The 14927-nt window shown below is 34.6% G+C and overlaps 1 protein-coding gene across 1 annotated transcript in view; it reads left to right on the top strand.

Annotated features, from left to right (window-relative positions):
* The window catches only part of LOC107104530 (gamma-aminobutyric acid receptor subunit beta-2-like), a 56348-nt gene that overhangs the window by 10931 nt on the left and 30490 nt on the right, over window positions 1-14927 (top strand). The window contains exon 4 of the mRNA XM_015404543.1: window positions 11398-11618. Coding sequence (XP_015260029.1) covers window positions 11398-11618 — 221 coding nt within the window. The remainder of the gene's footprint in view (window positions 1-11397; window positions 11619-14927) is intronic.

Below are 14927 nucleotides of genomic sequence, written 5' to 3' on the forward strand. Positions count from 1 at the left end.
TTGATCATCTGTCCATCATCGTATAAAGTCCGCCCTGACAATTTGATTGGATCGCCTAACAGTGGGCTAAAATACTCGCACTACTATGGAGCAGAGCCAGACCGAACTTCCCCGAACTCAAACCTTGTGGGCGGGACTAAGTTCTGACTGGCACCCAGGCTAACTCAGAGCCGTAGTAAACTCAGAATGTCAGCCCTTTTATTGTCTGGGCGGTTGATACACAGACAGCAAATCTGTTAAGTATGATCCATTCAGTTATTTATAGACTATTTCAATGGTTTTATAGTCTATTCTTTTAGCTAAAGGAAGCCACGAAAAGGACTTTAGAACTGATGTGTTCTACTTTCTTAGTTCTAGTGAGAACACAGGCAGCAGATGTCTATGTCTATAGTCAATTTTAGTTCAGCTGGAGCTGGACCTTTTAGGCAAACCAATGAATACGAGGTTGCAGTAATCAATTCTACTAATGATAAATGCATGAATTGTTCTAGATGCTACTTGAACATTTGTCTTTAATCCTGGAAGTCTTGTTCAGATGATAAAAGGCTGATTTAGTAACTGCCTTTAGGTGTGTCTGAAGGTCCAGGTCTGAGTCCATCATGAAACCAAGATTTTGTCCACAATCAGTGGATTCTAGTGTGAAGAATTAAATGCATATTGGAATTTTCTGCATTCTTCAAATGGGGAATGATTATCACAGCTGTCTTATTATCCACAGTTCCATTACTCACAAAGTCCTTTTTATCTTGATGGTTTCGGTTTTATCTGTGTATTTTCTCTACTTGCTTGATGATGACACGATGCTTAAAGGGGATTAGACAGAGATGCCACTCAAATTGGGTTAATCGACTAGAGTACCATTTCAGGAAGCATTTCTCAGCTTACTGGCTAGACTGCTCCATTTATGGTTCTGCTGTCGATGACATTATTTACTTTTCAGGTTTTAGGGAAGCAGCTGCTCCTAAAGTAGAGCATTTATCTCTCAACAGGAAGATTGGCAGTTTGATCCGATATTTCCCCAGTTTACATTTGACATGTTCTCAGGTAGGGTATTGATCACCATTGATGTAAATAACTGAATATGTTTTGTGTACAAATGCTTTGAAGGATCTACAAAGCAATAGAAAAGCACAAATACTATTTCTGTTAATTCATTATTTAAATGAAAAAAATAGCTTTAGATTTAATAAGATGAGAAAGATTAAAAAAGACAAGAACTCAAGTTTCATATTTTGTCCACATCTACAATAATAAAAAAAAAGCTTCATTGACATGCTGGCCATTCCAACTCTCATGCACTATATTGCTGATCGAATAACAGGATAAATATTTACACTGTCTAATAGTACCATTTACCTAACTGGACAAAAGCAAACATTTGCTAAGACATTACATATTACATTTTTTACAAATTCTGCAGAACCATCTACATGCTCTTAAAGTCAGGACCCTTGATATCACTATTTCAATAATAAAAAAAAAAAATGATTTATGACATGTAAAGGGATGTGTATTAGTAAAGCTATTATCCAAAATTGGCTTCTAAATATATTGCCTTCTGAGAGATTTGATGTAACTTAGAGGTTGATAAAGCAGCAATGGCAGGGTTCTGCCCTCTGCTTGGGTTTAGTTTTTTAAGTTTATTCGTGTTCTGTGTCTTTATAGTTTATTTCTACCAGTGCCTAGTTCTTAAATTATCCTCTGTTGCCCCCTTGTGCTTGTTTCCCTTTCCCCTCGGCTTACTCCTAGTTGTTCCTGCCCACACCTGCTCCATATCTCTTGATTAGCTTGTCTTGGTTCAGTCTCCCAATATATACCCACCTCTGCAGTCACTCAGCGCTGGTTTGTTGTGTTTGCTGCTTCCCTATCTCTGGTTTCCCACGTGAATTCTTCCTGATATTCTGGTATTTTGGTTCTCTGTATTTCTGTATTGTTTGTATTTCTGCCTCAGTTAACAATTAAATCTACAAGACTCAACTCTGCCTCCTGATCTCTGCCTTGCATAAAAAAAGTAAATGTTCTGTTTCAAATATACTGTGTCAAATGTATTGATGTTTTTTAGTCTTAATGAGATTTTAGCAGCAGTGATTTATAATTAGACTTGTGATACCATAACTTATCAGCACTACACTCAGTTTTTCACAGTTTCTGTAAACCCTCCACTGTCAGTGTGGACTGGATTCTAGCTTTTTCTTTAACTGAGATTGTTGAAATTCACACAGTCCTTCACACAATATCTAAGCAGGAGAGATGGCAGGTGAGGATTGGCTTTCATAGCAGCTGAAAATTACACTCAGAGCTGATAATATGGTGGTGTTCAGAGGCAAAGGGTAATGATGCTTTAGGCTCAGATGATGTTATTTCCATTACTTCTTTAGTATAATATGAACCAGTTTTTTCAATATTGTACCGTACATTGAATGTTGTAAGCTGCTACTGTATATATGCCTTGGAGATTGGGCTATAAACAAAAACCATAGCTGGGATCAGATATATAGGGACCATCCCAAGGGGGCATAGGGTTGGGTTAATTGTTATAGGCAGAGGTGGAAAAAGTACTAAAATATCATACTCAAGTAAAAGTACCATTACTTGGAGTAAATATTACTCAAGTACAAGTAAAATTACCTATCAGAAAAATGACTCAAGTAAAAGTAATAAGTAGCTAATTTAAAATGTATTTTAAGTAAAAGTTACTTAGTTACATTTAAAACAAAAAGATTGAACAATCTGCTTATTCCTTTGGTTGGAATCAATCTGTTTGTACATCTTAACATTTGTGCAGCAATCTTTGTTGATCCCATTCAACATGGCTACCTATTGGACATACTAAAAAAATTGTATGAGAAATTTAGCGGCTTTGAATCTTTGATGATCAGGCCCTAAGAGTAAGTTGAGCTGTAATGATAGTGCGTGTCCTATTTTAGTTCTTTGGATGTTGGACTTCCACAAGCAATTCCCCAAATGGGTTAATATCAAAACACATTCCAAAGCAGTGAGTGAGGGTGTGTATGTGTGTGCTTGTTTTTGTCCTGTGTGTCTTTTTGTTGCCCTGTGATGAATTGTCAATCTGTCCAGGGTTCCTCCCAGCCTCTCAACAAATGACCGCTTAATACTGGCACCAGTCCAACCCATCCCCTGAATCAACCCACCCCTCTATGCCCGACCCCTCCCCTAGTCCCTTCTACCTCAAGGATTTATTAGTGGTCACAATTTAATTATTTTTTTTCATGAGAGACTACCTTTAAGCCCTCTACCTTTATAACATTTTGTTTCTTTCCAATATGGACAGTTAAATACAACAACAGCAAAAAAAAAAAAAAAAAGAATTGCTAATGAAACCACTGTAAAATGTTGTTCTCCAGTTGCCTATAATATTGTTAGTTTGGTAGATGGAGGAGGAATGAATCAGTCTCCACAGGCATTTTTGTTTTGTCATTTTATATTTGGATGTCACCACCAAACACATGCGCACTCACACACCCATGCCTCCACACAAAGACTTAATGCAACCAAAAGCCCTCTGCATCTCACATAGGTCACTCCTACTGGGAAAAAGATATTGCTTCTTCATAGGTGTTCTAGCTCGAGGAGACAGTGTATACAAGCTATCAAATCTGAAGTCACAAACTCTGGACTTTAACAAAAACCACTGACTTACACATAGATACAGGCAGAAATAACATGTTAATAGAATTTTTTTTTTGACAGGCTCCAATGATAATCTCAGATTTAATATGCATATGCAGTGCAATGCATTATGTAAATAAAATCTGTGATTTATTTTGTTTATTCTTCTGTACAACAATTTGGTCAGCTGTGGTTGTTGTATTTTTTTAAATAGTTTTTATTCTGTGTTTTGACTTTGTTTCTGACATTTTGTTTTTATCTTTTTTTTATATGATGACCCCTTGAGTGTCCAGAAAGGCACCTTTGAAATAAAATATATAATTATTAGTATTATTATTATTATTAAAAGTGTTTAATAAATACATTTGGATTAGATTGGATTAGAATGAAATGCATTTTTTAATTATCTAAATTGTGGAACTTTCCCCCCGATTTCCCAGTCTGCAAAAAAAAGAAAAAAAAAAAACCCTGATTTATTCAATTCAAGAGGTTTTATTAAAAAAGGATGAAATTTAATTTAAAAAACATGCAAAAACTGAGAAAAATATTTATTATTTATTTTTGTTAAACTTTTTTTTTTTTCCCTTGTCATTTGTGTTTTATGGGAGGCTTGTTTGACAGTCCAACTCAAAGTAACAGATTATTACATACTAATAGAGATTTGCAAATTGTTTTAATTTGTCATTTGTATTTATTTTAATAAAATAAAATGTTATAGCTGAATCATATTTTTCCACTTTGGCCTATCTTTACTTATATACGGAAAAAGTGTGCATGTGTGTGTTTGTATACAAATCTTTGAGTAGGTTCAGAGATTTTTTGGAGAACACAATTGTAACAGTCATTCTCATGAAGACTGGAACATAGAGGGTTGGTTGAAGATAAAGTTGTGAAGAATCTTCAAGCAGCATTAAGTTATAAAACATCCTCCTTAGATAGTGGTCAATTCATTAAATAACTCAGGGGCAGTAAGTTTGGTATTCACAAAAAAAAAAAAAAATCTTTGTTTGTGTGGTTAGTTAACCTTAAAACTGACATGAATAAAAATTGGAGTTGAAAACTACATCATGATCAGTCTCCATCCTGCCTTCATTGCAGATTAAAAAATACCCCAATAATCCACCAGCTGCTCAGTAGTGCAGCACTCCAACCCCATAAGTCAATGACCTCCTGATCTGAATTGACTCTCTACTCATCTCATCACCAGAGAAGGAAAAGCCTGCAGATGCTTCAATCAACTCTAACAGATTCTCTGTATTCAGTTTAGCTGCACAACTGGCAAAGCTGTAAACTTCTTGGAAACCTGAAAAATAGGAACTAAATTTGAATCGTCTTTAGAGTTCTGTTGAAAGCTATGTCCAGGCCGACGTACTGATTGGGGTGTGTACTGAAAGACAGAAAAAGTCATTGACAGTGACAGCAGCCATGTAATGGACAAAGAGGCTAGACAAAGTACAAGTAAACGAACAAGACTCCATACTGTTTTGTGCTGAAATATATTCCTTAAAACATAAGGAAGACATAAACTAAGGGAATGTCTTTGAGAGGAAAAATACAAGTAATGAACTCAGTCTAAAATCTTTGGCCTGGGTAATGTCCTCATAGGACCTTAAATATAAGACTTAAACACTTCTCTGTGGACAATTAAGAGTTTTAAATTTGAAATGATATTCCTTGTTTTTTTCTGAATTAGATTTGTAAAAGAAAATAAGTGTAAGGGTACCAGGTGGAAAGAAAACCTTACATTTACCTACAAACCATCTTTGAAAATGGCGTAGATTGAAAATGGATTGAATTAATTCAGTTCAGTGCCTTAAAATATTTCTTGATCAGTTTGGCTTATATTGCTTTAATTTGCTTATCCTTACCATTTTATTAGATTTTGATATATTAAATAATATGTTATATTTAAATGTACTTGCAATCATGTCATAGCTCTATAAATAGATTTTCTATATTTGTTTATTTATTATGTAAGTTTTCAAATGATTTCCATAATTGTTCATTCTTTTTTTTTTTGCCTTGCTTAATGTTTTATATCTGAACTATTTTCAACATATATGTGGAGTTAAGCTAAAACTCAGCAAAAGAAGTTTGATTGACTAATATTTTACTGAAGTAAATTAACCAAAGAAACCTTTACTGCATGCATTGCACAAGCTATTTGACACTCAGAGCTGTATACTAAGCATACTTTACCTTATTCATCAGGAAAAAATATGTGCTAATTTAACAAAGCCCACCTTAGATTAATTGAGCAGTTTAACCTTTTGCCACAAAATGGTGATTAGTAAGTATATTACGAATGTTAAGCCTTGTGGTCGATGCTGTAATTAGAGGCAGCAGACTAGACAGGATAAACGTCAAGGATGGGAGAAGTTTGAGGATCTAATTGTTCTTCGGACATCTTGAAAATGTCTGCTTTACATACGTTGTAATGTTAATTATTGTTGTTAATAAGAAATTTAGAGGATGCAGCTGCTATGGTTTCTTCATGAAACAGAAGAGGGGGAAATGAGCTGCAGCATGGACACGTGAATTAGCAACAGAGAAATTACATTTGTTCAAAGCAAAGTTATTTCACAGAAAGAGATGAAGGCATATTGAGAAATAAAGGAACTTTAAAGGCAGGGGCTTTAAAGGCAGGTTACTTTTGGACTGTTTGCAAATTTATAGCACAATAGAATTAAAATTCATATTAATAATCTATATAATCAACGATCTGCATGGAGGAGCAAAGTCTAAAGTTAAAAAAATGAAGGAATTTTAAGAAGTTTTATTTACTTTTGGATTTTCCTATTGAAAATAGGAAAATGTTTAGCTAGGGCAACAAATCAAAAAGGACAGAGGAAGGTTTTCAAGTCAGGGACTTAAAGAGAAAAAGTTAGAGAATAAAAACAAATTGCATCAATCCCCCTACGAGTTTTGCATTGTCTTTAACCCCGAATTAAGCATTAAGCAACCTACTATTCCTTCACACAAGCTCAGGGCAATTCCAAATTAATAGAAGCAAGCCTGAGTAGAAAGTCACACATTGTTTTACTTTTAACAGGTGCATTTCATTCAGGAAATTCAGGTGAATAATTAACAGGTCCGAAAAATAGGTGGAAATATAATGTATTCTTAAACTACCTAAGAACATTTTTCTTTTTCAGTATTGTTTGTCAACTATTAAGGACATGAGGGAAGGTTAGAGGAACATTTGTGAAACCTGCGAAAGGAAATTATTTCAAATTAGTACCAAAAATTAATAAAGTAGAGGATAATGTTTATCACTCAGCATCTCAAGATTTTCATCAAAATACTCTTGTTGAAAGCAGAAAGAGTTTAAAAGACTATTCAACAATGTCATAAAAAGTATAATTATTAATAACCAAACAAAAGAAATTACAGGAATGACAAAGGCATTTACAGAGGCAGTTACAGGAATAACAGAGGCAGAGCATCTTATGAAATTACAGGAATATTTTCATTAATTAGGATCTTTATTTAGTTAGCAAAAAAACTCCTCTTAATAGCACCTCACAATGAAATAAAACATGCAGCGAACATACTGCATTTTAATCAGAAATTTTATGAGCAAGAGACAGATTCTGGTAAAGTGCTGGCATGGTGAATTAAATGGCTGCATGATGAAAGACTAATTATCTCATTACAAACATCATTAATGAAAAGAGTAGGGATCCATTATAGCTCAGAAATAATATTTTTATGATAACATTAAAATAAAATAAAAATTCACTACAATTATACCAATTTTTGGGTAACATTTGCATTTGAACAATCATTCATTGGAAAAAGATAACCAGGAGGGGAAACTCCAGACCTTGATGGGATACCCATTGAGGTTTACTCAACATTAAGACATAAGATTATGCTACTATTGTTACAAATGTTTAAGGAATATTTTTCAGAGAAAAGCTTCTAGCCAGAAGAGCGTTCATCCATTTTTATCTTTACACGTGCTCTGCTTTCTTTATGCTTAAGAGCATTAATGATGGAATACATTATGGAATTCTGATGATAAATGTTATTGGAGATTACGGAAAGCTATGGACAAAGGAAGATAAAAATCTCCAGTGGTTCTAGTTGGATTTGAACAAATCTGGATGACTTGCAAGGTTTGAGAAGAATTACAAGACTGTTCAGAAATAATAGGACAGCAGTAGCAGCTAAAATAACCATTCATTAAAGCTAATGTATGCAGAACATGTCACTAAATACACATCAGGCCAACCCTTTAAGTGAATAACTGGTAATGTACAGAAATTATGTTGCAATTTACTGGTAACAGAAACCAATTAAGGTGCTTTACACATTCACCTGTTGGCAATTACAAACGAGCACATAACCCCATAAGGAAATTGGTTGGCTGCGTTCTACCTATCAGTGAGTAGTTAAAAGTTATTTATGTCATGTGACAGGGTGACATTAAAACCAAACCCATAACTTTCACTTCTAATTGGTACACTACCTAATCTAAACCTAAACTGTCACAGCTGAGCTACAACAGCACGAAAAACAACAACCTAAAATGATCAAACTACATTAACCCAAGCAACCAGGAAGGTTCCATTCTGACTTCAGCAAAATAAAAATTCTTGACTGTTTCTTTTCCCCCTTTGGAATCTGCATGTGTTTTTAATAAAGTGATGGAAGTCATAAATAGTTTTAACACATCTCTGATGTTGATGAAGGGTGTTAAGAATTATTTGCATTAATACTCTCTTTCATATTTTCCATATTAAAACTAGGATCTGATTTTAAAATCAAATTGTCTTCAGTTGATTAACCTATCAGTCCTTCACTTGATGTAGCATTTGAACCTATCCCAATACAATCAAATATTCCATAGAATAAAATTTAATGTTTTACATTTAAAAAGCTTTAATCATACAGTTTTAAAGACAGAAAAGTAAGGAAATTATAATTGTATTATATGATTAAGAAACCTTAACAAGACTGAGTGTTATAATTGTTTCAATGTGACTTCCAATTAGTCTTAATTGGCATGTTTTGCTGTCTTCCTATTTAGCTGGGGAGCATGTCCTCCTCTGTTTTTTTATTTTTTATTCATCATCTTTATTAGTTTAACACAGTTCCTTTTTTTATCTCTCTCACACAATCTTTTTTTTTTTTGTGCGTCGCCATAGTTTATATACTGATGCTCATTATAGCACCTTTATGGCAGCTTCCCCAACACATAATTACTCACCCAGCTACTGTAATTTTATTGGGAAATTAGGAGCCTCCATTTTCCCAAATAGGAAAATTGTAAGAGACAGAGCTAGATATAAAATGCCAATAATGGCACACTGCAGATATAACATTTATTGTGTCCATGAATGAGTAACATCTTAAAACAGGATAAAAGATTATCTAATTTACTGTGTTTTTCTAATTTCTTGATTTTGTACTAATAGTCTGAAATCAGAACATTTATTGTGAGTAACTAAGGAATTTATGCAGTCTCGCACATAAAAATGAGCGCAAACGACTGGGGATATCTTTTAACAACTGCAAAGTAGGTAGTTTTACAGGATGGCATGGCAACAAGCATATCTTTGTTGCACATGCTTTGGTGCACAGCATGCCAGAAAGTAGAGTGTGAGCTGGGACAGAAGAGTGGAGCAGGGAGCATAGGCAGTTAGAGATGTGTTTGTGCAACCCAAATTTCAAATATCAGCGTTTTTTTGTAAGTTAAGAACAACCTAAAGTAAATTAAAGTACTCAGTTATCTTTTGGCTTCCTAGATAATATGCAATTTGCCCTGTGGTTGGAGCAAACGTTTAATGCTGCATAAAGATGCCCTCTGTACCCCTTTAATTTGTTTCTTTCTCAAATTGTATTATGCTAACTTCTTCAATTTTGATAACATAAAAAGAATCACTTACTTTTTAAAATGTATTTGTTCGTCACACCGAGCTCCGAAAAAGTACTAGAGTTACAATGGTGACCTCTAGAGGAGAGTAAAGCATTCCAAAAATATAAGACCTTAATGTATTATTGTGCACTATTACTTTAGAATTAGAAAAATTATTCAGCCCCCTTGAGTTAATACTTTGTTACGCCACCTTAAGCTTTGGGGCATGTCTCTATCAGTTTTGCACATCAAGAGACTGCAATTTTTGCACATTCCTGTTTGCAAAACAGCTGGAGCTCAGTGAGGTCGGATGGAGAGTGTTTGAACAGCAGTTTTCAGTTATTTCCAAACATTCTCAAGTAGATTCAGGTCTGGACTTGACTTGGCTATTCTAACACCTGGATATGTTTACTTATGAACAATTGCATTGTAGAGTTGGCTTCATGTTTTGGAACATTTTCTTGTTGGAAGACAAATCTCCATCCCAGTCTCAGGTCTTTTGCAGACTCCAACAGGCTTTCTTCCAGAATGGTCCTTTATTTGGCTCCACCCATCTTCCTATCTTCCTTGTCCCTGTTGAGGAAACAGGCCCAAACCATGATGCTGCTACTCCCATGTTTTATAGTGGGTTGGCTTCTTCAGTGTGATTAGCTGTGTTGGTTTTAGACCAAATATAACATTTTGCAATGTGGAAAAAAAGTTTGATTTGGACCAGAGCACAGATCATCTGACCAGAGCACCTTCTTCCACATGTTTGATGTGTCTCCCAGGTGGTTTGTGCAAAAAAAAAAAAAAAAAAAAAGACTTTTTGTGATTATCTTTAAGAAATGGGTTTCTACCCTAAAGGCCAGATTTTTGTAGTATGACTGATTGTTATCCTATGGACAGAGTCCCCCAACTCAGCTGTAGATCTCTGCAGTTCATCCAGAGTGATCATGGTCATTTAATTTTTTTTTATTTGTTCTGAAGCTTTTCTAAGCTTCGTTTTTACACTCTTGTGTCGACAGCATGATTTACCATACTATGATAGGTCATTGGTCTTTTGTCTTTTATTTACAAACTCCCCTATACAGAACACCTTGATCACTGCTGCACTTTATGAAATGTTTTTTCGCTGCTAAGCTGCTGTTCATTTGCTGTCTGGAAGCTGTACAAAACAAAATGTTGTTTTGTATACACTGTGTGTATACAAAATGACAATAAACATCTTGTGGATTGTCATCAGAAATGAAACCAGCAGAGTAATAGTCAGGTTATTTTTTTTAGAGGGTTATATATCTAATGCACCAACTCTCCAAACACACACCCACACGCACACACAAAAATAAATGCTGTACTGTATTTTTTGATGGGAAACTGAACCTATATAAGCCAGTTTTTTTAGGCAGCATAGCCAATGAATACAAACTTTACTTTGATATTGTGACCCCACATGTTAAGTAGGAATACTTCATTTAACTTTGACTGATGTACATCATCTTAGCATAAACTTACCAACCAAAACTGTCACAAATAGAGAGCAAATTTCAGGCAAACCGGACTTTCCGTCTATTTCTTCCCACATTCTACTTTAACCCCATGCTTCAGAAAGAATTCCTGAAAATATTGGTACTTATTAGTAGAAAATATTGGAACAGTTACTAGCATTCTGTAAAGTACTTTTGCTTCTATCTTTTTTTTTTTTTTTTTTTTACATGTTTTGATATCAAAGCTTGACTTATCTAATATTAGAGTTTGCCAACAAAAAAAGATTTAAACAGAGCATTTCTGTTGAACATTTATTTTGTTGAATAACAGTTTAATGTCTTGTTTTTCCATCTCTTCTTTTTATCTCCCCATTGCCACCTTTTCACTACATTTTTCTGTATCTCTGTCCTCATTTGACCTTCTCTGTGCACTTGCAGGACTACACATTGACAATGTACTTCCAGCAAGCCTGGCGAGACAAGCGACTGTCCTACTCCGAGATCCCACTCAATCTGACTTTAGATAACAGGGTGGCAGACCAGCTCTGGGTCCCTGACACCTACTTCCTCAATGACAAGAAGTCATTTGTTCATGGTGTCACTGTGAAAAATCGAATGATCCGACTGCATCCGGATGGCACTGTTTTGTACGGTCTAAGGTCAGATTTTAATCTTCTCTTATAGAATTTATTATCAGAGGTTGGTTATCTTAGTTCAGAAGTAGAAAGCCTGTACATAGATTACTTCCAACCATTTGCATTTCCAGCTCTACAACATTGATGAATGTTTAAAAGCTTGGTCTCAAACTCCAATCCTCAAGGGCCAGTGTCCTGCATCTTTTAGAAGCATCTCTGCTTCAGTACACCTTACTCCAATATGAACTCACTATCAGACCTCTGCAAAATTGATTCTGGTGTGAAGGGCAAGGGACCTATTTAAAAGTTGCAGTACCCTGGGCCTTGAGAAGTTGGGTTTGTGACCACTGGTTTAAAATCACATGCTTAAGAGAACAAGATAAAAAAAAAATGGCTGGGATTTTACCTTCTGAGGATGGAATTAACCTGAACCTATTTTCTACCAATATGTTTGGTTTTAATGTTATGTTTACCTTTATTACACAAAGAATGTATCAGAAAAAATGAGTACTTTTGGTATGCTTGTAAATGATATTGAATCCAGATATAAAATTCATCTTTAACCTAGCAAAGCTATAAAACAAAAAAAAAAAAAAAACAACTAACATGGCAAGATAAACACAGATATACTGAAAACATACAAAATAAGAACCAAAACACTAAAAACCTGGAAAAAAAAAAAATCCATAAACTCCCATTGGAGGTTAAACACCAGTCACAACAAGTGAGTCAATGAGAAAAAAAAAAAAAACAAACAGCAAAGAAACTAGGTAGACAAGGGGGGACTTAAGATCATGGTGCAATTGACATGAAGACCACTGCTGCTTCTGTTGCTGTGGACAATGGAAATCTTCCTGCGATGTGTAGGGATGGTGTTAGAGAAGCAGCAGCCAGAGGCACTAAGGCTGTGTCTGATCGTCCGCCCTAATCACTATACAGAGCACTAGTATTTTCCTTCGATTCAGAAATTTTCTCTCAAAGTTAAAAATGTTTCATGGGCGGGACTGTGTTTCTATCAGACAATCTCAACAGAATTTAAGTCTGAGTGTTGATATTGATAACAATATGAATAATAAATAATAATGTTTTTTGTAACTACACTCCTTTTTCAGCTAAACATTTATCTAATTACTTTTACATGGTATTGCGTTTACATTACTTGCAATCTAATGCAGGGTGTTACTACAACTTAATCAATCAAATCAATTTTATAGAAGCAGAGACATGCAGGAAGCTGGGATACGCATATGTGGCACTGATTAGCTGAGTGGAGCTAGGATTCCCAGGACTATCTATTTGTACAGGAACAGAGTGTTAGATCTTATTGATCTGTTTTTGAAAAGTGTTGAAAAAACTAATTATTAGTTTAGGTCTCACTAAAACAGTTTTTAATTTGGTCTTTTTTTCTGTTACAGATATAAAATAAAATTTGACAAGGTATTCTTGTTTCAGGTCATGAAATCAAAAAGATAACTCACATTATCATCTTATCAGCTGTCAAGACCCATGATCACTTGGCATCATGATTCCCATGCTCTGTACAACACAGATATTACAAATATTGCTTTGGATGTAGTGGGATTAGACTGGTTGAAGAAATCCATCATCCTTGACACTCAATAACATTTAAGAAGGATAACCAGAATTCCACAAATCCTTAACTGGTTCATATAATCAGTGAGAGCTCAAAACTTCAGAAAGCACGCACACATAAGCTATTCCCTTAAAACCCTCTCCAAAAATATATAGTAGTTTTAATTTATTATATAAATAAATGTTGAAACAAGAACAATGTTTGTTTTTGTGCCATAAGTTAGACCCTTTCAGATTAAGCTGTATTTTCTAAGTACTTAAAAAAGAAAAAGATTTTTAAAAAAAATGGTTATAGAACTATATTCTGTCTGATGTTTTTACTCTTTTTTTTGGTTCTTTTACTTCCTTAGATGCCATACATCACAAACACATAAATACCGTATTCATTATTAACACACAGAGAACAGAATATAATTAAACTGTATTGTCATCAAGTTGGGAAATGTATGTTCCCCAGCAGCAAAATAAAACACAAATGGCAGCATGCAAACAAAGAGTAAAATCGTAAATAAAAAAAACAGGAGACCATGCAGTAAAGGCACATCGGTATGCTAAGGTATAAACAAAACACTGCAGTTGTTAGTTCTTAAAAATAGTAAAAGTAGTATTTATTATTCAAATGAAATTAGTATTGAAAAAAATAAAGAAGTATGCAATAGAAATTTCTGATTTTAAGGAATTTGCAGTCCAAAAGTTCTCAATTTCATTACCCTTTCTGAAGACTGTCTGGAAAGAAAAGTACAGTAGACTGCCATTAAAGTTGAGGGAGGTTTTAGCAGAGACTGAGCTCTGTTGGGTCTAGAGAGGAAGGAGTGGAGAGGTGGTGGTTGTGTTTGATCAACTATGGTAAAAGAACCAGTTTAGATATTTCACCCATCACAAATCTCATACAGCCTGAGAGTTTGGTTTGTTTTGTTTGTGACATTTTTTTCAGTCTCTCCCAAACCCCACAGATGTTGTTGTGTCTAGTCCTGCATCTTATTCCTGTAGGTGTTTTTTTCATCCTTGTGTTTCTTTCTTAGTTCCTCCTTGTTTCCTTTTGTTATGATTCTCCCCTTTTGGACTCCTTTTTGAGTTTTCAGTATTTATTTCATTTTGTTTTGTTTGTCATTGGGTTTTTTATTTTTATTTATTTTTTTCATTTTGAGTTTTATTTAAGCTGTGTGCATTTTTTGAGTTACTCTCTGTTCCCCCCTTGTGCCAGTCTCCTTTCCCCTAGCTCCCTTCTAGTTACTTCTATCCACACCTGCTCCCTATCAGCTGATTAGTCCATTATTTGTTCTGTCCCACATACAGTATATACTCCTCCTCTTCAGTTTCTAAATGTTTTGCTGATTTTTTTTTTTTTGTTGTTGTTACTTGGCTACCCATGTTTGTTTTACCCTGATGTCTCTTGGTTTTTTGTTTATTTTATATTTGTTTCTGTTGCCGTTATGCATTAAATCAATAAAACTCATCCCTGCCTTTGGGTCCTCTACCAACCTCCACCCTACGTTGAAACCTTTATACCAAGCTCTGTATTTTTAAGTATACTTAAGATTAGCCTATTTTGGGGGGGAAAAAATCAGACTTAAGGATAACGTAAGCTTTTAGTGTAGCTGGGGCCGTAGACAAACTTTAAACATATATCAAAGAAGGCCAGTAAAATGACAATTTGTCAGAGAGGAAGAATAGTCAATTATCACTATGTATGTTTTTTTTTACTGAAACAAAATATTTTAAGAGAGTAGGCTACAAGAG

This window comes from Cyprinodon variegatus, unplaced genomic scaffold (genome assembly GCF_000732505.1).
Source record: "Cyprinodon variegatus isolate N-32 unplaced genomic scaffold, C_variegatus-1.0 Scaffold36, whole genome shotgun sequence".
NCBI classification, from domain to species: Eukaryota; Metazoa; Chordata; class Actinopteri; order Cyprinodontiformes; family Cyprinodontidae; genus Cyprinodon; species Cyprinodon variegatus.